The sequence below is a fragment of the Lepidochelys olivacea genome, assembly GCF_965140295.1.
Source record: "Lepidochelys olivacea isolate rLepOli2 genome assembly, chromosome: 2".
Classification (NCBI taxonomy): Eukaryota; Metazoa; Chordata; order Testudines; family Cheloniidae; genus Lepidochelys; species Lepidochelys olivacea.
Window position 1 is genome coordinate 192,791,970 of NC_140412.1, and position 27,298 is coordinate 192,819,267.

A 27,298-nucleotide genomic window follows, 5' to 3' on the forward strand; every position below is an offset into this window, starting at 1 on the left:
TGTGTTTATTGTTTAACCTTCACATCTTGTAATTAGGAACATATGTGATGAAAACTCAAGCAAGCAACTCAAAATATACAGAAGGAAAATGCTAACCAAGTGCAAATGTGAGACCTGAGACAAAGAATTACAGGCACTGTACACGCCACTTAACCAGGATATTCTTAAGCAGGACATCTTCCATGGTGCTAGTTTAGCATAATTGTACTTAATGATAATGAAACTGCTTAATAGGGGTATATTCACCCAGAGACACAACAAGTTAACAAGTTAACAAGAGATTAAATAAATCTGAAATGCCAAACTCCAGTTTTTTCCATAAAGAAATTTCCAAATAAAAAACCATAAGAAATAAAGATCAAATAAAGATGAACTGCAACAAATATAATTTTTATTGTTGCATTTTTACTCTGTTCAGTATTTTCTGTCATTATAAGTCGTTCTCTATCAGAATAGCTGTTTAACTGAGTGAATTGGCTGTCCACCTGCTAAGAAGATTCGACTAAATTAACATTCAGTTTACCTAGGTTTAGTTAATTAGATGGCCCTGGTGTGGCATTTCTGCAGTTCTGTCCATTAGAAAAGAGACATTTATGTGTTGAAGAGTGTAAGCTAAAGCAAAAGGTTAGAGAACATTGTAGACTTTATGCCTTCCCTACTGTAGTTGATCGTACACTTTGTCTTCTTTCAAATTTCAATCAAATTTACGAGATCACAGAAAAAGAACTCTCTCTTGCTCTGTGGTTTGTCCAAATGCATTAACTCTTTAATAATTACATTAAGCAAGTTTACAAGAAGGAGGTAAATACACTTTCTAAGGTCAAACATATACAGGAAAAGAAATTAAAAAACCCAGAACCTTTCAGTAAAGAAGCAAGGTGCCTAGAACCAGGGACTGATCCTCTTTTTGGTGATACAGTGCCACTCAAAATCAAAACATAAATAGGGCACAAACCCTAATTCCATTTACCTACACAGGGCACTTTGAAGTTGCAAAAACACAGGAAAAGACGTCTATGGGGAAAAAATGAAGAGAGCAATAAATTAACTGTAGGAAAACAGCTGCCATATGCGTAAATATCAGTGCATAAGGCCAGATTCTGGCAGCTTCTATGCAAATTTCCAAGGAATGAGAAAGCACAGGAAGCTGCTTAACCTCCCTTAGGCACTTGGGCAAGGACAGCCAACATTCTAGCTCTTGCACCAATGAATGTAAGGGGAGAGGAGGGACTGTTTGTGTGACCAGAAGATTACAATCCCAAATGGTTGCGTAGGGGAGGGTGTACGTCCAAGTCCCAGCCCCTTGAGGCAGTCTGAAGCTGGGAATGGAGGAGTACATTCTGCAGATCTAAAAAGGAGGCAGAGGAGTTGCTCCTGACCATAGCTCTCCCTGCTGGTGCCAGTGGAGGTATTTTGCCTGCCTCAGAAGTCCTCCGCATTTCCCAATGTAACTCAGATTCTCAAGGGTTAAAAACCACTACTCTTGTAGTTCTTTTCACTCTTAAAGTAGTGAAACTGTGCTGCCATTTCTATTCTGGATACATCTAACGAACCTGTAATGACAAAGTAACTGAGATGGAAACCATTTACCATTATTAATGATTTTTATGTGCATCGAAGTTGCCAGCTGAAAAGATATTTATTAGTGCAGCTTTTGATTTGTGGGGGGCAGATGTCAGGCTGTGACACTCATTGAGAATGAGAAAAGAGCCACATGGCCGTGAGGGAAAGGAAAAAAGAAATGTCACCCAGTAGATCATTTTGTGCCTGTTTAAGTTGACAGATCTTTGACCTTTCTTCTCTCACCAGAGACTGCATTTTTCAGTTCTTAGAGGCTAAGCCATTCTTGTGATGATGTGCAATCACTTTCTTCTCATGCGGGTACACAACTTTATTTTCCCACCTTGTGATGGGGAGTACAGGTCTTTGGTGTGCCCTGGAGGGGCCTGCAGCCCCATTGCACCTCACCTAGTAGTATTCCTAGCAGAGTCCTTATCCAACCAGAGAATGGCTTTTTATTGTCTGTTAAATCACAGCAGGAATTTTTAGAAGCAGCTAAAGGAGGTGCTTCTTTCAGGGGAGAGAATGAGGTTACTTTGTTCCAGAGCTCCAAAACAGCTGGGGTACATATAGGATCTAGTCTGTGGGCTTGTATGAGTAACCTCTGTGCCTTACTTTTTGATTGTCTTTCCGTGTTCTGTCATGTCTTCATTAGGCCCCATGTTTAGTGGGACTACTGACATGCATAAACTTAATCACCCGAGTATCAACCCCTTAGACTGTAAGATCTTCGGGGGCAGGGACTGAATCTTATTTATGTCTGTAGAGTACATAGTGCACATAAATATCTCCATTTTAACCATGCCCTAGACCCCACCTGCAAGGCCCTCATGTCAAGCCCGATCCCATCTAAACTGATACAAGACAGACAGAGCTTATCTTCTCTGCTCTACACATCTTCCTGGAAGGGAGCACTAGAGATTGAATCATTGCAATGCCTCTCCATCAGGGCAGTTTGCATTGCCTTCCCATCACTGCATCTTTACCAAAAAAGGAAAAATAACCACTTCTCACTCTTTGAAGAAACGATGCTGTGCGGCTCCATCACTTCTAAATTGACTAGCAGATGTTATATAAACTACTAAGAGATGATTATCCAACATATTGCCTCAGTGGTATGGGGAAACTGCAAAATGAAAAGTAAATTGAAAACACTGCTGAAGAACAGAACCAGGGCACATCCAACATATATAAAGCAGCCACTTGCAACAAAATAAGCCCCATAACAACTGCATGTGGAAACAAAGGATTGATTTGTCCTAAATTATACCCCAGAATAGCTACGTTTAAATGTCCCAAATGCTATACAGTAGAAACATCAGCTTGCCCTGCAATGTGAGAATTACCTGCAATACAGAAAATATGGAAACATATTAGCAGAATCATAAGAGAAAAGTACAATTTATCAGTTACGGAATCCTTAAAAGAAATCCTTAAAATATTGGCTTACACTAAATGTATAAACGTGCTGAGTTGTTATGCTGGTAGTTAATAAGATGACTCTTAATTATTGGATTGAACAAGAAACATGGTGTTTATAGCCTAAATGGAAAAAATAATCTATTAACTCTGACAAGGCCAGGTACTTGGTGTCCCCTTTTGGAGGTCATGGACACTTATGCATTCCCAAATGCCCAGACCGTTCTCCCACTCAGATTTATATGGATAAGCTCTCATTTTAATTGACATCTGCATTTGCCAATAACATGTTTATTTTATATTTGTACTGAAATTCCAATTTAAACACAATTTGGGAATGTGTGTGGAGAGAGCCCACAGCCAGCACTTACTAGCTCCCAAACATGGGACTGAATTTAATGCTTGGGAAAGATGTCCTCTAACTTCAAAGTGTGTTTCTGATGAGAGAGCTGACAGTATAAATAGTACTTTAGAACTAACATACATGCTCCCTGTGGGTTAAGTTTTCAAAAGCGTGTAGGCGAGCTTTTTGTCCAGGTACTTAATGTAATGGAACTCAGCTACATGATGATCCGCTGATACATTATTTCCTCTTGCTTAAAAAAATTCTGTTGATTATTTACATGCTTTCTGGAAGGAATGTAAAAGCTGCAGCATTTTCCCTTCATATCTGATGGGAATGCCCCGAGGTGGCTGAATTCTGTGCAAGTCTTCTACTTTATCTTTGAGATGGGTGTATACAGACTGCCCGTCAACATTCTGGAGTCCCTACTGATCAGGGCCTACCTGATGAAATGCACTGGACTAATTTCACACTTCCTGAGGGCAATGAAGTGATATTTGGCCAAACACTAGAAAAAGAAAGAGACTCCTAACAACACTGCTTGGTTTAAATGGATATTAGGGGAGGAGGGACCCTCACAAATCAGAATACAGATAACACAGTTTAGCTTTTTTCTAGAATATAAAGAAATCAACCCTCACACACCACCACTCGTGTTTTGCTAACAGGAAACTATTAACTAGTTCTGCTTAGAATAGCATTGGTAGGTTACTGTTGTTTGAAATAAGCTGCTTGTGGGAAAAGTTATGAATGATCCAAAAGTTGCCATTACATGCAAAGTCACAACTCCTCTGCCTTTGGTTATTAAAAAATCCTGCTGCAGAGATATGGTTATTGCATCTGTATCAAACCTTTGTTTCTCTGTGAAGTTCAAAAAACAAATTGTTATTTCCACGGGTAATTTTATTCCCATGGGACACTCTCTTCTGATCCTTCTAAAGCTCTTCCTTCTTTTAAGCCAAAGTCACAGAAGCATTTTAACAGATAAAACATGAAAGCTTTCAGTAATTTATTTTAATTTATGTACATATATAATCATTGCTTAGTCGACCCTTTCATCTGTCTGAATTTGCCTGGACAATGGAAGTTGCCAAACAATTTTCCATTGAAAATGATAAAAGGTCAGCTATGTCATCGTTCCTCCCACTCTCCCCACATTTTTTGGGCATGATTTATAAACGATACTGTATGTACACTTAGTCCTCTGTAGCAATATCTGATTACATATACTGTATTGCACATGCTAATTTCCCAATTCTTGGGAAGTTATACAATTTATAACCAGTATTTTCTACAGTGAATTCATTTCTTGTGAAAGTTCTAGCTCAGCAGCCTTAGTAAATTGCATGTCTCTATTTATTCATAGAACACATATGGCATGGAGAACAGCAGTACAAGTTTCTCCACATTTGTGTGTATCATGTTCTGGAAGGGCCACCTCTAAGACTGAAAAGATAACTTAGTCTCCATCCCTTCCATGCTTGAGACTATTAGTAGTCTCAAGTAATGAGTAGTAGTCTCAGTAATGAGGCAATTTTTATATAAATGGGTTCACTGCAATGCTGGCTTAGGATGTTTTCCAGTAGTTGGACACTGGGTGCCTCTGCCTGCCTGCAAAGAGGAATCCAGCTTTAAAAGTATACTGAACATAAGAACAGCCATACTGGGTCAGACCAAAGGTCCATCTAGCCCAGTATCCTGTCTTCCGACAGTGGCCAGTGCCAGGTGCCCCAGAGGGAATGAACAGAACAGGTAATCATCGAGTGACCCATCCCCTGTCGCCCATTCCCAGCTTCTGGCAAACAGAGGTTAGGGACACCATCACTGTCCATCCTGGCTAACAGTCATTGCTGGACCTATCTTCCATGAACTCATTGTGTTTATATATGTATATTTACAGTAAAAAGTGCTCCTGGGCTCCCAGTGCAATGGATGCTAGAGCAAAATCTCTGGTATATGTTGGCAAGGGGCAGCATGTGCTCTCCTCATGGAGCCCAGCTGGGACAAAGAGGGAAACTGGTGGAGCGATGGCTTTGCCTCAACTGCTCCTCCCTGCCTACTTTGGCACTGCTTGGAAGAAGCTATCCTTGCACTCTAGGAGCACAAGGACTGTGTGAGTCTGTATGCGTGATTGTGTCTGTGGCACAACAGAGGAGAGATTTTTGCAATCTTTCCCCCTTTTGCAAACAGCTAGACATGAAGAACCCAGAGACAGACTCACTTTCATCCTCCTTGCACCTGGCTGGGGCTGTAACTCTTCATTACAAAGGTACCTTTGTTAATTTTTCAAATCTGAGATAACGCAAAGTGGTTATTTCTGGTGTATTTTCACCATCAATCCTATAAAAAAAAAAAACGGGGGAAGAAAACAATAGGACATTGTGAATTGAATGAACTCTCTTGCAAGAGGAGGGAAGTGGTTAGTTCTTTTTAAAGGTTTACTACAGGTTGGGAAAGCAATTCTTACTCACTGAATTTATTTTTTTACCAGTGGTGATGGAACAATTTTCATAGTGGGGGTGCTGAAGGCAGAAACCATGTATTTAGGTTGTTATTGCTACTTCAAGCCAGTACCACTAGTTCTGGCTTTTTACAGAAAAATATCACATTTCGAAGTACCTCTTTCTAAGTCACTGTATTGACTTGACTGTGGGAGGATGCTACGGTAATTCAGAATCCAGCTCATTACTATTGTTCATTGGTTAAATCCTTAGCTGCATTTGTTCTGCTGCCCTCCAGTGTTTGTAACAGCAACCCATCTAACAAAACACAGAGCTGCATCATACTAGCTAACCCTTCCCAGAGCCTGGCTAAACTACTGTGGGGAACGTTTTTAACTTCATAATTTTACTTGCTAAAGATCTGACGATTATTATTTCACATTCGTTGCTATCTGAGCACCTGAAATATTGTGGATAAGTTCTGGCTTCCCTCCCCGAGCATTCAGCAGAGATGAATGGAAGGGACTACAAAGAATGGCACTAAAGTGGATACATGAATTTGAGATTATACATTTGAGGATGGAAGCAGAAGGCCAGATGTTGCCCCACAAGGAGGCCTCTTTGCACCACTCCCATGGTGCAAAGGCCCTGTAAAGCTATCCTAAACAGGCAACCAGGGTCTCCATCACTTACAGAGCTTGCACACAGGATATGTCATGGGACAGAACTTGATATGTGTTAGATCCCTGCTCTAAATTACGACATGCACCACCTCAGTTTCTGGCTACCTGAGGGAATCAGCCACCTTTACCACCTCCTCTTCTTGGCTTTTGGCCTAAGCAAGGCTTAGGCGTATTTTAAGATCAGGCCCAGAATGTATGTAGTCTGGCGGGAGGGCAGGGGCAAGTCTGGTGGCTGGAGTGGGAGAACAGAACAGAGTCGAACCATGCCCTGTAAAGACTTTAATGGAAGGGCATTAGGGCCTGATCCTGCACACCCTCTCAGACAACCAATCTTTATGGTAATAGGACTATTGAAGTCAACAGGACATCTGACGTGGGTACAGACAACCTTGTGACTAAGAGTTTGCAGGGTCATACCCTTTATTTGTTTAAAAAAATCATCATGTAATAATAGCTGAAGCTAGGGAATTGTAGGCTGGAGAAAAAAAAACAGTTTTTAAACAAGTGGATTAAGGGAGGCAGGAACAAAAAAACCCAAACCAAACCAAAACTCAAAGAAATAAGGAAGGTTTAAGGCACCAGACCTGGAAATGAAGTATTCAGGAGTCATACAAGGCAAGAGGCTGGACTAGAGGAACCAAGTCATTTCTGGCTTCCACTATTTATAATGAAAGCAAAAAGATAACAAGAAAGAAAAAGCCACTGTGAAACCTGGTAAGGAAAAACAAACCAACAACGAAAGGTATCCCATCCTCAACAAAGGCCAAACAGGGATTCAGAAACAGAATGCCAAAGAAAGAAACCCAAGTAACTCAGCCAGATATTTATTCTGATTTAATGCAAGGCTTAGCCTGAAGTCCTAGAAATTTAAAACATAAGAATAATAGCACAAGCACAAGGAAAGTGCAGCTGCAGTCCCAGGACTAATTTCATAGCAACTTAAAGAAAGGATAGGCCTCTCAGAGCAATCAGAAACAACTCAAACTTCAGAGTCACCTGAAGCCTGAAACCACAAACCCCTGACCCCACTCCCTGGCGGGAGCGCGAGAGCCAGATTAAAACATCTGGAGGGCTAGATGCGGCCCTCAGGACGTAGTTTGCCCATCCCTGATGTAGATGTAACTGTACTAGCTAGCCAATGCCAACAGCTTTCCTACTGACAGTATCCAAGATTTCCATGATCCCAGTAAGAGACGTGCTGTAGAAGTTATGGGCTTGCTGCAGGAGTTACTAGGTGAAGTTCTATACAGGAGGCCAGACTACATGATCACAGGGGATTCTGGCCTTAAAAGTCTTGGAAGCTATTATGTTGCTCTGTCTCAATAGACTATACAAGAATTTTATTGCTTTTTTAGCAAGTGGAAATGGTATGAATGAAATCCTGGTGACACTTCCCTAGACTGGAGAAGCAATAATTACCGAGAGGTGAAATCCTAAATGCTTACCTTGGACCTAGCCTGTCTGCCATTAAAGCCAACCAGCATATTTCCACTGAATTTAGAGAGCAGTGGATCAGGCATTTTATGGAAGATGGTGAGGGGAGGAAAGCAGTAGGAGGAGAATAATGCAAAAGCAAAGGAATGCAATTTACTCAGCATTTAAAAAAACAAATCATATGTGACTGGGAGCTCTGCAGAACAATAAAAATGTATTTTTCAGATGCATAAAGAATTGCGAAGAGATATACACCATAACAATTCTAAAAGTCAACAGTTTTCAAGACAAAAGGTCAACACTTTAGTAAGTCTGTAGAATCTTTTGGATGACCTAGATGTTTGGCTGCTACAGCAAACACCATCACCACTATTGCAAATCTACCTTTCTAGAGGATATTTTCTTGGAACGCTGGTGAGACTACTGTGAATGAGAAGGCCTGGAAATTGGTTGAAAAGGTTCTCTAAACATGTCATTTCTGACCAATGTACTATTACATATAAAACTACATGCTGGTTTGCACTGTCGTTACTAGATTAATTATAACTAGATTTAATAATGAGGGTTCTACCCAGAGTTCTACCCTGCTTATTCTCTCACTCCTTTGCTGTTTTACCCATATTGCAATTATTTTTAAAGTACATACTTGTAAACCTAAAACCCACACAGAGGCATGGTATCTTTCTGCTCTAATTTATGTAACAAATTAAATGTTGTTTAATCCCCTGCTCTAGGCACTCCTTAAAATCTGAAGAGCTTTTCCCTGAGTTTATATAGCTACAGTAGCCATGCAAGCTGTTCTTTTATTAGTTACTGCACAAGATGAAGCAGGTTGGGTGACTGGACTGTGTGGGAGATGAAATTGCACGTAAATTTCTGCTTTAAAAAATCCCTGTTTATTGGCATAAGGTTATGGAGACTAGGATCAAAATATGGGCTTCTATTTCAATATAACAAGTCAAGAACCACCATCCCCAAGGCAAACAGGCATCCCAGGTGACTAGCTCTCTCTTGCACTGGGTCTCCCAGGGATCCAAAGGCAGACCACCAACAGTTATCCTAGAGATGGGCCTGAACCAACCCGTCCTCCCAAACCTGAACATCCATAAACTTTGGTGGTGTTGGGTTTGGAATTCAGACTTGGGTTTGGAGCCAAATTTTGTGGTTAGCCTCTATGATAGCCTGAACCAAGACTCCAGATTTGGATACACACTCTTTTTTGGGGGGGAGAAAGAGGATGGTGTTTGAAGTTTGTATTCAAATGTTGCTGTTCTAAGTCTGTCATATTGTTTGCTTTGATGCATAGGAATTGAGGCAGTAAATCAGTTAAACTTGGCTACCTTGCTGCTATCTCAGTAGCCCTTCTCCAACCTGTACTTATCTCTAAACAGCTCATACACCGATCTTCTGTCCAAGGCATTACCATTACTTTGGCTCAAGCTTTACAGCCACCACCCAATGCTTATCTACCAGCATTGACTCATATTTAGCAACACCTGCTACCTCAGGTTACTTGGTAACTAATTAATCTCTTTCTCTCTCCCATACAATTTCAATGCTGGGTAATTCATTGAATCAGCATGCACTCATGCATTTTACAAGGAATTTTTTCATCCTTTTTCCAATACGACTTTCATAGTTAGGCACTAGGACAGTTTATACCACCTGCCAGTAGTACTGACAGTAGAAGTGATTACTTACTGAGGAAGCGACTCATTCCATCCTAGTGATGAAAACTGAGCCAAAACCACAGGAACTGGTGAATTATGCATGTTTTGGAAGGTTGTAGAGCTTGTGGAAAGCATTCTCTAACCAAATTTTGAGGAGATGCCAGTAACTGAATTAATCCTTTCCAAATGCTAATTAGGAAAACAGGAATTGACTGTTTGGCTTTCTGTTCATAGTAATACATTTCATGCTACTGCTGCATCTCTTCAAACAAGCATGGAACTTAAAATTTTAGCCAGATTTTGGCCTTCTGGGGAGCTGTGAGGCATGGATTATTTCCAGATATAGCTGTCTGGTAACACTAGGCCGTCCCTAGACATTGTGGTGCCCTATTCAGCCCCCGCTCCCCCAAGATCCCCCAGAACGAGCCGGTAGAGTGGGTTGGGGCCGGGTCGCTCCACTTCCTGCTGCCCGGTGATTGCAGGGCGGGTCCGACCCTGCACTCATGGGGCGGCGGGCAGTGGAGTGACCTGACCTCAGCCAGTTCCGCTCTGCTCCCCTGGCTCCCAGTCTTGTGACTTGGGGGTAGGGGGATATGGATATGCTGTTCCTGGTAAAGAATCACTGCCACCTAGAGGCTATGAAGTGCCATTTTCTCCTGTAATGAATGGAGTAAATTGACTGTGACTCTGCTTCAGAGCGTGGCCTTACCAAAGACAGCCAGTCTTTTAAAGCCAAGTTTCAGGTCACCACTAGCTCCTTCTCCCTAAGTGAAGCTTATCAGTCCTAGTTCATTTAGCACAGAAGTGCTGTTTTTAGATAAAAACACAGCCAAAATGTTTCCGTGCTATCCTGTGATATTCACTCGCAGATCAGGTGATGCATCCTTGAAGAGAACTATTTTGTTTTTGTGCCTAGAGTTTAGGCTGGGAGTCTAAATAACAATATAGTATAAAACAATTCAAACATAAAATGCTCAGCTGATTCTGCATGATACGCAAGCCTGAAGTCAGTTCTCTGGAGTCTGTCAGCCAGTCACCGGCGTAATGATCACTTCTCATGATCTCTAGTGAAGAGATGATAGGATGGGAGGGATGAAATACAGCTTAATCTTGGAGGCTAAAGAGAGTTTTCAACTAAGAGGGTCAGGAATCACGCCTCTGCACACACTGACCAACACAGCTATACTAACAAAAATGTATACTGTAGACGTGGTCTGAGTCTCCCATTCTGCTGGAACAGAAAAAGAGGTTTATCATGATCAATGATGAGACAATATAAAGTTCATTGAGGACAGAACTTAGATCTACTGTTCAGAAATCCACGATCTCAATCACTTGAGCTAAATGAGAAAAAGGAATATGTCTAAATGAATTTCTAGCAAACTGCAAAAGCTTGAGAGACTGCAGTGAATGTCTTTCTTCTAAACACTTAAGCATCATTAGAAGCAAAGGAAAGATGGGGATATAGCAGTTGTGAGTGAGGAGGCTTCCTGACTCAAGAGGGCTTTTCCTGCCTTGTCATGGTACTTCTAAAGAGCAAAGAACTGTGCCGTTGATATGCATCCAAGAAATATTTCCCAAAGAAAGAGTCCTAGAATTACTTGCTGGACAAGGCTGCAACTCTCTGGGGTTCCCCAGTATTTATATCCTATAGTGTGTAGTGTCCAGTGTCCTTGTATGACTTTAGTTGTTATATTGATAATACTATGACTATTACCTCATCTCTATTGTGGCTGAAAACATGTTTCACACCTACAACACCCAGGAAGAACAGATTAATAAATATCAAATAAAGCCAGAAAGAGAACTAGGATGAAAAATACGTCTTTCACTATTATGTTAAACAGTTAAAATAAGGGAGAAAGGGGCAAAATGACCTGCTGAAAATTTGCTGGAGCTGTGTTGGTCCCAGGATACTAAAGAAGTAATATTAGAAGTTGGTCCAATAAATGACATTAACTCACCTACCTTGTCTCTCTGAAAATTTATCAGATATTTCATGCCAGGGAAACTGCACCCTTCTCCACATTCTGAAACTGTAGATCTTATTTTCATTCAGATGTCAGACTATGTAGGTTGTACAAGAGCTGTTCAAGGATGAAAAGGACAGAAATCATAAGAATGGCTATACTGAGTCACACCAATGGTCCATCTAGCCCAGTATCCTTTCTTCCGAAAGTGGCCAATACCAGGTGCTTCAGAGGGAATGAACAGAACAGGCAATAATCAAGTGATCCATCCCATCATTCACTCCCACCTTCTGGCAAACAGAGGCTAGGGACACCCAGAGCATGGGGTTGCATCCCCGACCATCTTGGCTAATAGCCATTGATGGACCTATCCTCCATGAACGTATCTATTTTTTTGAACCCATTTATAGTTTTGGGCTTCACAATATTCCCTGTCATGCAGCATCTGCTGGGCCTCCTGAGGAGACAGGAACACTCTGGGATAGAAAGCTCAGACTTGAAACAATGGCATAAAGATGGTGATTTCAAAGCAGGTTCCAGCATCCAACATTTTGCTCCCAATTGCTTACCAAGCTTCTTTATTAAATACTTTACCCCTTTATCCGGCACTTTCCATCCAAAGACCTTAAAAGCAAGCTACAAACTTTACTGAATTAGTCCTCCCAAGGCACCAGGTAGGTGAGTATCATTAACTCTATTTCACAGTTGGGGAAACTGAGGTTAAGAGGAGAAATGACTTGCCCAAGGCCAGACAAGAAGTCAGGATCAGAGCAGGGAACAGAATTTGGGAATCCAGGATCCTAATCCTGTTCTTTAACTACAAAAGGATATTTCTTTCAGACTATCATAATTTAATTGGTTTGGGAAAAGAATGACCTAGGGATATTAAATACTAAAAGATGATTAAATAGTTATCATGGTGATTTCAGTGTTCTAAACAGCCTTATTTTCTTCGGATAGCCTACATGTACAAATTTGCATTTTCAAATAGGCTTCATGCATCTGACTTAATTGATAAGAATCTTTGTTCTCAAATGCCAATAACGTCTCTGTAGATGGGACATTTAATTTAATGTATCAATTAAATACGTTAGTTATATAGAAACAAGATAATGGAGATTTTCTAAACAAGCATTAAATGCTCTCTCTCTTTTTTTAAGATAATACAATGGGACAAACAAAATCCTGTAAGCTACTCTTCAGCTACTAACATTAAAAATGAAGACACGAAGGTCATTCAGGCTACCGAATAATATCCATGTCACTTAACATTATTTACCTATATCTATTTTATTTCTAGGCCATTTGACACTTTGTTTTAAAACAAAGATTATTAAACCACTGGATTTGCCACCCTCTAACTTCACAACAAGCACAAGCATCATCATTACCAGTTATGTTAAAATGTTTTAAGGGGCAGGGAAGGAACAAAAACTGAAGATTTGCCAGGCAGGCCCATGTCCATCATCATTCCCTACATAGTACTATCCCAATTCAGTTGTTTCCATTTCAAATACAACATGTTAAGCCATATGAGTAGGAATAGTGACCTAAAGGAGTAAACAGATTTGTGATATTAGAGCAGGGGTGGGCAAACTTTTTGGCCCAAGGGCCACATCTGGGAATAGAAATTATATGGTGGACCATGAATGCTCACAAAGTTGGGGTTCGGTGTGGGAGGGAGTGTGGGCTCCAGCTGGGGGTACAGGCTCTGGGGTGGGGCAGAGGATGAGGAGTTTGGGGTGTAGAAGGGTGCTCTGGGCTGGGACCGAGAGGTTCGGGGGCGGGGGGGGGAAATCAGTGCTGGGGCAGGGGATTGGGGTGTGGGAAGAGGGTGCAGCTTCCAACTGGGGGTGCAGGCTCTAGGGTGGGGCTGGGATGAGGGGTTTGGGGTGCAGGAGTGTGTTCTGGGCTGGGATCGAGGGGTTTGGAAGGTGGGAGGGGGATCAGGGCTGGGGAAGGGGCGTAGCTCAGGGGTGCAGGCTCCGGGCAACGCTTACCTCAAGTGGCTCCCAGAAGCAGCAGCATGTCCCTTCTCCGGCTCCTATATGGATGTGCAGACAGGCGGCTCTGCACGGTGTCCCATCCGCAGGCACCACCCCTGCAGGTCCCATTGGCTGTGGTTCCTGCCCAATGGGAGCTGTGGGGGCAGCGCTTCGGGCGGGGGCAGCGTGCAGAGCCACCAGGCCGGAGGGGGCCATGCCGCTGCTTCCGGGAGCCACGTGGAATGGCCCCCACCCTGCTCCCTGGCTGGAGCGCCGGAGCAGGGCCATGCCGCTGCTTATGGGAGCTGTGTGGAGTGGCCCCTGACCCTGCTCCCAGACTGGAGCTCTAGAGCGGGGCAAGCCCCAGACTCTACTCCCCAGTAAGAGCTCGAGGACTGGATTAAAATGGCTTGTGAGCCAGATCCAGCCTGCAGGCCCTAGTTTGCCCACCTCTGCATTAAAGGCAAGAGAGATCAGAGCAGGAAGTTTAGATCTATTGGATCACACTTGATCTCAAAGCTGAAAATATAACCCAAGAGACCTGGCTCCACATTCCCTGCTCTACCTATTAGACCATACCAAAACCTGGACTATAGACGGTAGTCCAGAGGACTGAGCACTATACCATGAAAGCAACAGGCAGCTGAAGGAAGAATCCAACAAAAACAGAAAACAGTTTCCCTAATTCTATCCCCCGCTTCTTGCTGTCACATTTGTTTTCAAACTAAAATGGTAACCAAGATCCCTTTCTACTTCATTCTAGGTTTGAGAAAATTCATCAAGAAGAGCCATGTCATGAAAGAAGAAAAGTATCAAGGAAGGAATTAATCCTATTTCTCAGTTTTAAAAATACAGAATGGAGATTTTTACCTTCATAAGAATTCTTAAAAAGAAACAAGCCTGAGGACAATCCCCCCCAAACAACCAAAAGCCACCTGAAAAGACTCTTCCTTATAACTCAAACGTATGAAAACAAATTCCCTTCTAAGCCTCAGAGAGGAGTAAGTGGGACAAACCTACTGCAAAGCCATCAGGACTCAAGTAAAAGCACAGGCCTCTGCTAGATCATTTATTCACTAACATCTAAACCTGGGCACAGGGAGAAAGAAATGGGCTAGCTAATTCCCCATTTGGTTGGCCTAGAAGAGCACAGATACACCCATGACAGGCATCTTCAGCATCCCTTAATGCCTATTACGTCATCTTGATCCCAGTAACTACAGCATCAACTGCAGGAGAGGAGAATGTGCTGTATAGCACCTCATTGCTGCTGCCCTTCCTCTTAAATTGAAAGTAGAGGAGTTAAAACAAACAAACACAAAAAACCCAACAAAAATTGTGAAATTTTCCTACAGGAAATGTACCACCACTGCCTATTCCTACAAAGATTTTTTTTGGAGGGGCGGGGGGGAAGAAGGACAGGACCGACAGCCCTGTAACCACTAACAGAAGGTCAGTCTCACCATATAGCCTGGCCTAGTTGATTCCCACACAAAGAAGCCAGAATAATCAGCTTGTCTTCTGGAAGGCATAAATCAGATGACTCAATTACATGCTGTCAAAGTATTTATGACTATACCATCCAATCAAGAAAACAAGATACCCACATGTGACTAAACGCTCCAATCAAAAGTTACAGTGTGGCGAATTAAAAATATTTTGACATTTCACAACTAATCTGGAAAACAATACTGGGAAACGTTTTGAAAAAGTGATTTTTTGATAAAACAAACATTTCAAAATATTGACATGCTTTCCCAAAATATTTCTATTTTGAAAAAGAAAATAAAAAGGCCTTTTTTTTTGCTGAAGAAGCTTTGCATTCAAGACATTTTGACCAGCCCTTACTTGTAAATGGTGCTGTGGAGACCAGTCGCTGCTGCTTTTTGCTCCTCATTGCAAAGACTGGCAGAAGCAGAAGGGGCACTCTGACAGGAAAAAAAAGGAGCAAAGGAGTGTTGCAGAATCCCCCCTCCCTAGGGAGAAGCGACATTTTGCTCACTGTTACAATCTTTTCATCCTCTCTTGCTGGGGACCAGGGAGAGGTATTGTTAGTGTGTTACAGTCTCTCCCAAGGCTGGCGGAAGAACGTTGTTAGATGCGTTGTAATCTCTCTGATCCAGCCTCTCCCCCTGGGAGAAAGAGGGACAAGGACTTTGAAGGGTGCTTTACAGTCACTGCGTACAGCAACGTTGCCAACCCCAGCTGTTCAAAAATCACTAGTCATGCTCCGGGTCATACACTTCCACATGGCAGGTGTCGGTGATGGGGTTGCTACTAGCAAGCCAAGCTCCTGTACCAGCTATAGTTAGTCTCTAAGGTACCACAAGGACTCCTCCTTGTTTTTGCTGAGACAGTGGAACAGGGCTGCCACTCTGAAACCTACAGGGCTTTTCTCTCACAGAGAGCTGGACACCAGATGAGTTCACTGTTTACTGCTCTGGCAGCTATGGGCTGAGGCCAGCTGAAATCAGGTACAGTATGTGAAACCTAGGGGCCGAACAGTATCATACACTTTAGCATGACCTTATCTCCCCGCTCTTCACACTTACCTTAGGCTCCAAAATAATGAGATTTAAAACAAGAAACAAGCTATAAGTGAAACAAGTAACTCGGTGTCTCCCTTTTGAGCCTTCAAGGGTCACCTGCCCCAGCTTGTCTCAGCCGCCCCAGGGCCAGACCCCTTTTTGCAATGAAAGCGGAGAGCCTCCCCTCATCACAGGACTCCAGGAGCAGGGGCTTTCAGAACCACCCCCACAGCGGGGCCAGGGCGGGCGAGCTGCCAACGCCCCCCGGCGTTCCCAGGGGGACAGGGAAGGGGCGAATCCCGCCACCTAAGCCGGGGGGGGGGGGGGCGGTGTTTGCTCTGGCTCGCCAGGCCCGCCCCCGCGCCACAGGCTGGCCGGGGGCGGGGCTCTGGCTGGGGGCTGCAGCCTGACGCGGTCCCTGTAGCCGGAGCCCCCGCAGGCCCGAGGGGCGGTGACGGGGCCCAGCCCAGCCGGATGTGAGCTCACAGCGCCGCCCCGTGTCATGGTTGCCGGTTCCGCGGAGCAGAGAGTTTCCTCAGAGGCGCGCCGGCCCCTTCCACCCCGCAGCCGGGGGCTCCCGGGTCCCCGCAGGCCCGGCGGGGGGCGGCCCCCGGGTGAGTGACGGGGCGGGGTCGCTTGGTGTTTCCGCGGGTTTCTGCTCCAGGTACCGCGGGGGGGGATGTGTGTCGGGCGGGGGGAGCAGCAGCAGCAATGAAGGGAACAGTGTGGGTGGGGATGCTGCCACGGGGGGCAGGGAGATCAGGTGAGAGCAGGGTGATGAGGAGCTTTGTGGGGATGTTGCCACAGGGGGTGGCATTGGGGAGGGGGTTAGGTGGGAGCTGGGTGGGGATGCTGCCAGAGCAGGGTCAGGTAGGCGCTGGCTGAGATGTGGGGGGGGGAGAGGGGGTTGCTGCCCGAAGAGAGTATTGGGGAGGGGATCAGGTGAAAGTTGGGTGGGGTGTGTGGCGGGTGTCGCATGGGAGAGGAGTGCAGGTCATGCCTGATATGAGCACAGGGTGAGGGGCGGGAGGGGACTCTGGAAATCAAATCTAATAGGCCCACTAAACCTTGTTTGGGGCTTGTCTACACTGGCGCTTTACAGCGCTGAAACTTGCTGTGCTCAGAGGGGTGTTTTTTCACACCCCTGAGCGCGGAAGTTGCAGCGCTGTAAAGTGCCAGTGTAGACAGTGCACCGGCACTGGGAGCCATGCCTTTTGTGGAGGTGGGTTTTTTTTAGAGCACTGGGAGAGCTCTCTCCCAGCGCTCTGCCGCGACTATACAAGCCATTTTAAAGCGCTGCGGCGGCAGTGCTTTAACATTGCCAGTGTAGACTAGTCCTAGTCTGCCACACATTCCAGCCCTGCTTCTTCAGGCAGGATTGGCCATGAATGTTTCAGTGGGCTCCCTTTGTTCTCTCATTCTTTGTGCCTGGCTTGTTGCAAATGTCCCAAATGCTGAAGTTTCCTTTTGTAGATTAATCTCTGAGGGAGTAGCAGTAGGATGTGGGTAGGAATGCTGATCCCTTGAGACCCTAGGGCTTTCCAGACACATCAGTGCAGTTGCCAGTACTGTTCCTGGAGAGTCTGCACCAAATTTGCTCCTGGAATAAGTGTTTTTTTACTTCAGTGGGAGATGCAACTTGCTTATGCCAGGGCAGAACTTGGTCCTGCATAGCTGTCAACCAAACTGTGGTTTCATTGCACAAGGAAAGGCCAAATTCTGAGCTCATCGATGGGAGCAATGAGGTTGGAGCTGTTGTATTAAGTGTTTCTCAGAAATCATGAGAAACTCATAAAGAAAACATATTTTTAAACAAGTACAGTACTGCAGGAGTATGAACTATTAATAAAAAAGCAAGGAACAGCTTTCAGTCCTAGGAGTTATTAAGTAGTTGCCACATTCCACTCCAGAGCAGAAATGGCTGCATTTGTGTGTCATTTGAAATGATTTCTGCATGTCTCTATCTTTTTATATATAATATTTGGATACTTTGAGATGAAGGACACTATAAAAATATGAGATAGTATTTTAATTGTTTTCTAGGTGCAGTTGTGAAGTGCTGACTTCTACAACAAGAGGTGCCATCATGGGGAATCAGCTGGCCGGCATAGCCCCATCTCAGATCCTGTCTGTTGACAGCTATTTCTCAGACATCCATGACTTTGAATATGACAAAAGTCTGGGGAGTACTCGATTTTTTAAAGTTGCTCGGGCCAAGCACAGGGAAGGCCTGGTGGTTGTGAAGGTGTTTGCAATTCAGGATCCAACTTTACCACTAACTAGCTACAAACAAGAGCTAGAGGAGTTAAAAATAAGGCTACACTCTGCCCAGAACTGTCTTCCCTTTCAGAAGGCCACTTTGTCTGAAAAAGCAGCTATGCTCTTCCGACAGTATGTGCGGGACAACCTTTATGATCGAATTAGTACTAGGCCATTCCTAAATAACATTGAAAAGAGGTGGATAGCCTTCCAGATCTTGACTGCTGTGGACCAAGCACACAAGTCTGGAGTCCGTCATGGGGACATCAAAACTGAAAACATTATGGTGACTAGCTGGAACTGGGTGCTTCTAACTGACTTTGCCAGTTTTAAACCAACTTATCTTCCTGAGGACAATCCTGCTGACTTCAATTATTTCTTTGACACATCGCGTAGAAGGACTTGTTATATTGCCCCTGAGCGCTTTGTTGATGGCAGTATGTTTTCTACAGAGTTGGAGAATATGAAAGATCCTTCAATGCCACTGGTAGACTTGGCAAACAGTAATCAGCGAACCAGAGGAGAATTGAAACGTGCAATGGATATCTTTTCTGCAGGTATTTGGGGTGATTATCCGAGAACTATACATGATTTATAGTTTTGCATCAACTGGGTAGAGATTTTTTTTATAATAAGAAGCTTAAAGAATTTAGGGAGATTTGGGGGGAAATAAACCCCCCCACCCCAACTTCTTAGTGTTGACCCCAGAGCCTTCTATTCACAGGATAAGTACTGTACAAAATCTATATATTTTTGTGTGATATAAAACCTTACAAAGGCACTCTGATACCATGGTGATGTATCTGTGGAACTGCAAACTGCCATGCTAATGTGCTTCAACTATGGTCTAGAGAAGCCACCTGGAAAGGTTTGGTCTCTGTTCATTTTTCTTTTTTTGCGTAACTAGGGATCTGAATTTAAAATCTGTGGCCCTAATCCTGCAGTGTGATCCACATGGGCAGACATCTGCCAAGCCTTATTGACTCTAGTGTAGGGGCGAGCAAACTTTTTGGCCTAAGGGCCACATCGGGTTTCTGAAATTGTATGGAGGGCCAGTTGGGGCGGCTGTGCCTCCCCAAACAGCCAGGTGTGGCCCGGCCCCTGCCCCCCATCCAACCCCCGCTCCCTCCCTGCTTCTTGCTCCCTGATGGCCCCCCTGGGATCCCTGCCCCATCCATCCTTCCCGTCCCCTGACTGCCCCCCCCCCCGCTGCCCCATCCAAACCCTCCTCACATTCCTGACTGCCCCCACATTCTCCACCCTCTGACTGCCCCGACTCCTATCCATACCCCCAGCTGCCGACCACCACCCCGAACTCCCCTGTCCTCTATCCAACCCCCCGTGCCACCTTACCATGCTGCCTGGAGTACCGGTGGCTGGCGGCGCGGGTGTCGCGCCGCCCAGAGCACCAGGACAGGCAGCTGTGCCGCCCGGCTGGAGCCAGCCACACCACTGCACAGCACAGAGCACCGGGTCAAGCCGTAGCTCTGCAGCTGCGCTGCCCAGCAAGAGCTTGCAGCCCTGCTGCCCAGAGCATTGCGCCAGCTGCGCAGTGGGGGAGAGGGAACAGCAGGGGAGGGGCCGGGGGGCTAGCCTTCCGGGCCAGGAGCTCAGGGGCCAGGCAGGAGAGTCCCATGGGCCGGATGTGGCCCATGGGCTGTAATTTGCCCACCTCTGCTCTAGTGGGATTCTGCCCAAGTGGATCAGATTTCAGGATTGGTATTCAAGTCTTGGAAAAGGATACTTTTGTAGTTCTGTGTACTCAACGTGACCTAATAATTGTGTTTATTTGGCAATTCTGGGTGGTTTCTGCCCCAATCTTAATGTTACTGCTCAAAATATCTAAAACAAGTAAAGCTGTAGGTCTACCTTGCAATTAGGCACCAGTGTCTGGCCTGTGCCAGCTGATTTGGGCTCGCAGGGTTCAGGCTGCGGGATTATTTAACACTGGTGTAGGCATTCTAGCTCTGGCTGCAGCTCGAGCTGGGAGAGCCACCTGTCTCACAGGATCTTAGAGCCTGGCCCCAGCCTGAGCCTGGACGTCTACACCACAATCAAACAGCCCGAGCCTGGTGAGCCCAAGTCTGCTGGCACAGGCCAGCCACTGGTGTCTAATTGCAGTGTAGACATACCCGTAGTTGACAAACACCATCACTGAGCATCATCACAGAAGCAAAGGTCCTTCAGTCACTTCCTGAGGAGGGCTGGTTACTCTGTGCTTTCTTGGTTGGTTGGTTAGTTAGTTACTCTGCCACATGACAGTGATGTGGTTTCCTTTTCTGGTTTTGCTTCAAGCACCTGCCAGCTGAAAAATGCAAGTGCCTTATGTTGCCTAATGCTACCACCCTGTGGCTGTTGAAATATACTTCTAAGACTTAGAATGTAGGGATCAAGTTTGAAAGCAATTTTGGGGTTTTTCTTGATACAGAGAAATTAAACTTAAAATAGCTCTTTGGACACAACCTTTTTTAGATTTTTGTATTCAGTTGAATTGTGTAAAACTTATTTTTGTTTTTGCATTGACAGCAAAGGAGCAGTACCTATTTTGTAATGCTCAGACACCATATTTGATATTTTCCAGGCTGTGTAATAGCAGAGCTCTTCACAGAAGGTGTACCACTGTTTGACTTATCTCAGCTTTTGGCCTATAGAAATGGTCTTTTCTCCCCTGACCAAGTCCTGAACAAAATTGAAGATCGCAGTATCAGAGAACTGGTAAATAACACTGCATTCTGTAGAGCCATCTTATTTATTCTGCTTTTGCTTTTGACTGCTTTGGGGATAACTTGTCATTCATTTCTAAACCTTATAATCTTTTCTCCCACTCCCCTCCACCCCTGCCTCCCTGCAGGTCACTCAGATGATCCACTGTGAGCCAGATAAACGTTTAGGAGCAGACGATTACTTAAAACAACAACGTAACAATGCATTTCCTGAAATATTTTACACCTTTCTCCAGCCTTACATGGCACAGTTTGCCAAGGAAACATTCCTATCAGCAGATGAGCGTATACTTGTCATACGTAAAGATCTGGACAACATTATTCACAATCTCTGTGGACATGACCGAACAGAGAAAGCAGAGGGAGAGACAAAAGAGAATGGGCTAGTTGTTCTAGTGTCTGTGATAACGTCCTGTTTACAGACTCTCAAATACTGTGATTCCAAACTGGCTGCTTTGGAACTGATTCTGCATTTAGCACCAAGATTAAGTGTGGAGATTCTGCTGGATCGTATTATGCCTTATCTATTACATTTCAGCAATGACTCTGTGCCCAGGGTGAGGGCAGAAGCTGTGAGGACGCTGACTAAAGTTCTTGCTCTTGTCAAGGAGGTGCCACGCAATGATATCAATATTTACCCAGAATATATTTTGCCAGGCATAGCACATTTAGCCCAAGATGAAGCCACTATTGTCAGACTGGCATATGCTGGTAAGAGGGAAACACCTTCAGTTTTTCTTGATCCTCACTCATATATTTTCCATTGTCTTGAAAGCTTTAGGCCACATGCTGTCATGTGAAATGCTCAGGGAGATTAGAGAGGCTATAAATTTAAAAAACTCAGTTGAAATCCTCCATTATTATTAACTCCATATTGACTGGGTACATGTCACCTCAGGACGGGATGCAGAGAGAAAGTTTCTTGACACCTTAAATGACTGCTTAATGGAGCAGCTAGTCCTGGAACCCACAAGAGGAGAGGCAATTCTTGATTTAGTCCTAAGTGGAGCACAGGATCTGGTCCAAGACTTGACTATATCTGAACTGCTTGGTAATAGTGACCATAATATAATTAAATTTAACATCCCTGTGGCGGGGAAAACACCACAGCAGCCTAACGCGGTAGCATTTAATTTCAGAAAGGGGAGCTACACAAAAATGAGTACACAAAAAAGTACAGTGCCAAAATTGAAATCCCTGCAAGCTGCATGGAAACTTTTAAAAGGTACCATAATAGAGGCTCAACTTTAAATGTATACCCCCAAATTAAAAAACATAGTAAGAGAACCAAAAAAGTGCCACTGTGGCTAACCAACAAAGTAAAAAAAGCAGTGAGAGGCAAAAAGGCATCCTTTAAAAAGTAAGTTAAATCCTAGTGAGGAAAATAGAAAGGAGTATAAACTCTGGCTAGTGAAGTGTAAAAATATAATTAGGAAGGCCAAAAAAGAATTTGAAGAACAACTAGCCAAAGACTCAAAAAATAATAGCAAAAAATTCTTTAAGTGTATCAGAAGCAGGAAGCCTGCTAAACAACCAGTGGGGCCACTGGATGATGGCGATACTAAAGCAGTATTCAAGGATGAGAAGGCCATTGTGGAGAAACTAAATGAATTCTTTGCTTCAGTCTTCATGGCTGATGTGAGGGAGATTCTCAAACCTGAGCTGTTCTTTTTAGGTGACAAATCTGAGGAACTGGCCCACATTCATTAGAGGAGGTTTTGGAACAAATTGATAAATTAAACAGTAATAAGTCACCAGGACCAGATGGTATTCACCCAAGAGTTCTGCAATTTCACATTTGAGTTCCTTCAGAACTACTAACTGTGGTTTGTAACCTATCATTTAAATCAGCTTCTGTATCAAATGCCTGGAGGATAGCTATTGTGATGCCAATTTTTAAAAAGGGCTCCAGAGGTGAGCCTGGTAATTACAGGCCAGTAAGCCTGACTTCAGTACCAGGCAAGCTGTTTGAAACTCTAGTAAAGAACAGAATTGTCAGACACATAGATGAACATAATTTATTGGGGAAGAGTCACCATAGTTTTCTTAAAGGGAAATCATGCCTTACCAAACTACTAAAATTCTTTGAGGGGGATCAACAAACATGGACAAGGGGGATCCAGTGGATATAGTATACTTAGATTTTGAGAGAGCCTTTGACAAGGTCCTTCACCAAAGGCTCTTAAGCAATAAGCTGTCAAGGGATAAAAGGGAAGGTCCTCTCATGGATTGATAACTGGTTAAAAGATAGGAAACAAAGGGTAGGAATAAATGGTCAGTTTTCAGAATGGAGAGTGGTAAATAGTGGTGTCCCCCAGGGGTCTGTAATGGGACCAGTACTTTTCAATATATTCATAAATGATCTGGAAAAGGGGGTAAACAGTGAGGTGGCAAAATTTGCAGATGATACAGAACTACTCTAGATAGTTAAGTCCAAAACAGACTGTGAAGAGCTACAAAGGGATCTCAGAAAACTGGGTGACTAGGCAACAAAATGGCTGTTCAGTGTTGATAAATGCAAAGTAATGCACATTGAAAACTAATCCCAACTGTACATATAAAATGATGGGATCTAAATTAGCTGTTACTGCTCAGGCGAGAGATCTTGGCATCATTATGGATAGTTCTCTGAAAACATCCACTCAATGTGCAGAGACAGTAAAAAAGCTAATGTTGGGAATTATTAAGAAAGGGGTAGACAATAAGACAGAAAATACCATATTGCATCTATACAAATCCATAGTACGCCCACATCTTGAATACTGCGTGCAGATGTGGTTGCCCCATTTCAAAAAAGATTATGTTGGAATTCGAAAAGGTTCAGAAAAGGGCAACAAAATGATTAGGGGTATAGAACAGCTTCCACGTGAGGAGAGATTAATAAGATTGGGACTTTTCAGCTTGTAAATGAGACAACTAAGGGGGGATATGATAGCAATCTATAAAATAATGACTGGTGTGGAGAAAGTAAATAAGGAAGTGTTATTTACTCCTTCTCTTAACACAAGAACTAGGAGTCACCAAATTAAATTAATAGGCAGCAAGTTTAAAACAAACAAAAGGAAGTATTTCTTCACACAACGCAAAGTCAACCTGTGGAACTGTGCTAGAGGATGTTGTGAAGGCCAAGACTATAACAGGGTTCAAAAAAGAACTAGATAAATTCATGGAGGATAGGTCCATCAATGGCTATTAGGATGGGCAGAGATGGTGTCCCTAGCTTCTGTTTGCCAGAAGCTGGGAATGGGTGATGGGATGGATCACTTGATGATTACCAGTTCTGTTAATTTCTTCTGGGGCACCTGGCATTGGCCACTGCCAAAAGACAGGATACTGGGCAAGATGGATCTTTGGTCTGATCCAGTAGGGCCGTTCTTATGTTTATAAATGAAGCTGCTATTGATTTTAGTGGGAGTTTCATGCTTTTAAGTGTAAAAGTTTGTCAGCAGCATTATCAGTGCTCACTACTGCAGATGAAGTAATGTTTTGGTAGAAACTACTTTTATTTCAGTTGTACATGCAAAACCATATAATGTTTTCTAATAAAGCAGCTTGTAGATTGTTGCATATTGGTAAAGTCAGTATTCCTTTGAAAGAGCTGGACTGAGGCCCTAGGAGCACTACGGCACAGGGCTCCCTGTAGCAGGAGAGGCAAGGCCCCCCCCCCCACCCCCAGAGTGGCAACAACGACCTTTGGAAGCACTAGAGGCAGCAACAGGGAGCTCCTCTTTCCCCAGAGAGGCAGGAATGGTAACAGGGGAAGTTCTCAGTAGTTACCCCTACAGTCAGGCTGAATCTGGGTGGGTGAGCAGGGCCTGTTTCACTCTTCCGCTACACCCAGGCTTTGTTGGTCTTGTTTTTAAAGGTGAGTTAACTGATTGTCAATTATCTTGAGTTAACCAACCTGATAGTAAATGCTAGTCTAGACGTTCTACAAAGGTTTGTGTTTTGCCCTGGGGTAACCACAAACATTCATGTTCTGAACAAATTTGTTGTGATGCAAGCTCTTACTATCCTGTTGGTTAATTTGAATTTAATGGCATTTAATTCTATCAGGTTATAAATCATGAGCCTGAGGTTAGGTGACCTGTTGGGCTAGTCCATTAGCTTGTTGCTTCTGTAAAAATAGTTCCGCTTATGTTATCAATGAACCTGGTTTCATTTTAACTTCTCCACTTCTTCTCCAACTTCTCAGATCACCAAAGTACCACACAGTTTGATTCACCTGACAGTTTTACTGGAGCTATAATTGCAGGAATGTGCCAGGTCACCTTGTGTTGACCAGGGGTTCTCAAACTGGGGGTCGGAACCCCTCAGAGGGTCACGAGGTTATTAAATGGGGAGTTGTGAGCTGTCAGCCTCCACCCCAAACCCCACTTTGCCTCCAGCATTTATAATGGTGTTAAATATGTAAAAAAGCTTTTAATTTAAAAGGGGGGTCGCACACAAGAGGCTTGCTATGTGAAAGGGGTCACCAGTAAAAACGTTTGAGAGCACTGGTGTTGACAGAGCATGTACTACTGTATTTGCTCACAGTCTGGTTCTTGTCAGTAGTAATAATTCTTTCCATCTGCAAGCACCAGGTTTACACAGTTTAAAATGAAAAAAAAATTATGGTGGTAAATGTTTATCATTGCAGAAAACATAGCACTGTTAGCAGAAACGGCGCTGAGATTTCTGGAATTAGTACAGCTGAAAAATCTGAACATGGAAAATGAGCCGACCAGTGAAGAAATGGATGAAGTGTCACATCCCAGTGAAAACTATGACACAGGTAATGTAACTTATACATGGGTTGCTTACTTATGGGTCAAAGCCTGATGTGCTGAGTTCTTACATTTCTGTTGATTTCAATTCTGGGTGCTCATTATTAAGGTCAAGATTTTGTCACAGATATTTTTAGTAAAACTCAGACAGGTCACGGGCAAAAAACAAAAATTCACGGAAGCCATGACTTTTAGTAAAAAAATATCAGTGACGAAATGGAGATCTGTGGGGTCCCCACACCGCCACAAGCAGGGCAGTTGTGCAGGGGCTAGGAGCTGCCTGCAGCAGCTGGGGGCTGCAGGATACCCCTGCCTCCTGCAGCTCTGGGGGTCCCCCACAGCCTGTGGGGCTGGGAGCTGTGGGGTGCCCCCGCCTCCCATGTCAGCCAGGAGCTGAGGGGGTTCTCCGGCATCCAGGAGCTGCAGGCAGGGGTGGCAAGTTGTATGGGCCCATGCTCCAGCAATATTCAGGGCACCGGGGCCCACTCAACCAATTTTTGAGGCCGGCTCTCTCCCCCGGCCCCGCGTGCCGCCCCTGCACACCTCCCCCGAGCGTCCGTCCCTGCGCCCTGGGCAGCAGGCGGGTGCCCCCTGCTGGCTCCTGGCATCAACTGCTGCTGCTGGGTCCTAGCGCCCCCCCAACCACTAGTGCTGGGGCAGGCTGACCCTGCCCTTCCGCCTTGGACCCTTCCCTTTTCCGGCGGGACCCTGCACCAGCTCAGGTGGCCCCCCTGCCCACAGTCACTGCCCCTGCCCCACGCTGGGCAAGAGGCAGCCCCATTCCCCAGTGAGGCTACAGTGAGGGGCAGCAGTAGGAAGACGCACACACGTGATGGCAGCCACGCCGCCGCACCCACCACAGGGGAGGCAAGGAGGCTTTCTGGACCTGAGAGGGGCCCTAGGAGCACGTGGAGTGACAGTGGTGCAAGGTGAGTGTGCTCCCGGGGGGAGAGGGCTGCAGGAGTCCTCCTCTCTGGCCCCAGCCAGCGGCAGCCTGCCTGCACCCCAAACTTCTCATTCCTGGCCCCACCCCACTTCAGAGCATGCAGCCCCAGCCCTGAGCCCCCTCCTGCACCCTGAACCTCTCATCCCTGGCCCCACCCTGCAGCCCAAACCCCTCACCCCACCCCTCTGCCCGAGCCCCTTCCAAACCCCTCATCCCACCGCAGAGCCCTCACATTTTTACATTATTTAAAAATATATATATATATCAGCTTACAAGGCAGGTATGGGGGGGAGCAGGACTTGGACTCGTTCTGGGCACCACTAAAAATTATACAGACCTGCCGCCTCCCGAGTTGCAGTGTTCACCCGGGGTGGTGGGGGACCCTGCAGCTCCTGACCACCACAGGCTGAAGTCACGTAGGTCGCTGGAAGTAATGGATTCCGTGACTTCTGCAACCAAATCATAGTCTAAGGCCCGGTGGGTAGTGATCGATCTATCGGGGATCGATTTATCGCATCTAGTGTAATCGCTCTGCTGTCGACTCCTGAACTCCACCAGAGCGAGAGGCGGA

General features: G+C 44.7%; 1 protein-coding gene and 1 long non-coding RNA gene across 3 annotated transcripts in view; one reads left to right on the forward strand and one right to left on the reverse strand.

Annotated features, from left to right (window-relative positions):
- Window positions 1-416: 416 nt before the first annotated feature.
- On the reverse strand, window positions 417-16,420 carry LOC311515901. Its single transcript, XR_014710254.1, has 5 exons — window positions 16,058-16,420; window positions 15,354-15,433; window positions 11,519-11,637; window positions 5,544-5,662; window positions 417-2,906 (listed from the first exon to the last, which is right to left on the reverse strand). It is a non-coding gene; the product is annotated as an uncharacterized lncRNA (long non-coding RNA).
- Window positions 16,421-16,515: 95 nt separating this feature from the next.
- The window catches only part of PIK3R4 (phosphoinositide-3-kinase regulatory subunit 4), a 38,936-nt gene continuing 28,153 nt past the window's right edge, over window positions 16,516-27,298 (forward strand). Inside the window, exons 1-5 of one of the 2 annotated variants that reach the window (XM_084619386.1) lie at window positions 16,516-16,647; window positions 18,077-18,849; window positions 20,874-21,007; window positions 21,144-21,726; window positions 25,655-25,789. In XM_084619386.1, the coding sequence (XP_084475512.1) occupies window positions 18,120-18,849; window positions 20,874-21,007; window positions 21,144-21,726; window positions 25,655-25,789 (1,582 nt within the window). In that variant the 5' untranslated portion in view covers window positions 16,516-16,647; window positions 18,077-18,119. Of the gene's footprint in view, window positions 16,698-18,076; window positions 18,850-20,873; window positions 21,008-21,143; window positions 21,727-25,654; window positions 25,790-27,298 lie in introns of both variants that reach the window. The other variant, XM_084619387.1, reaches the window with a different exon arrangement.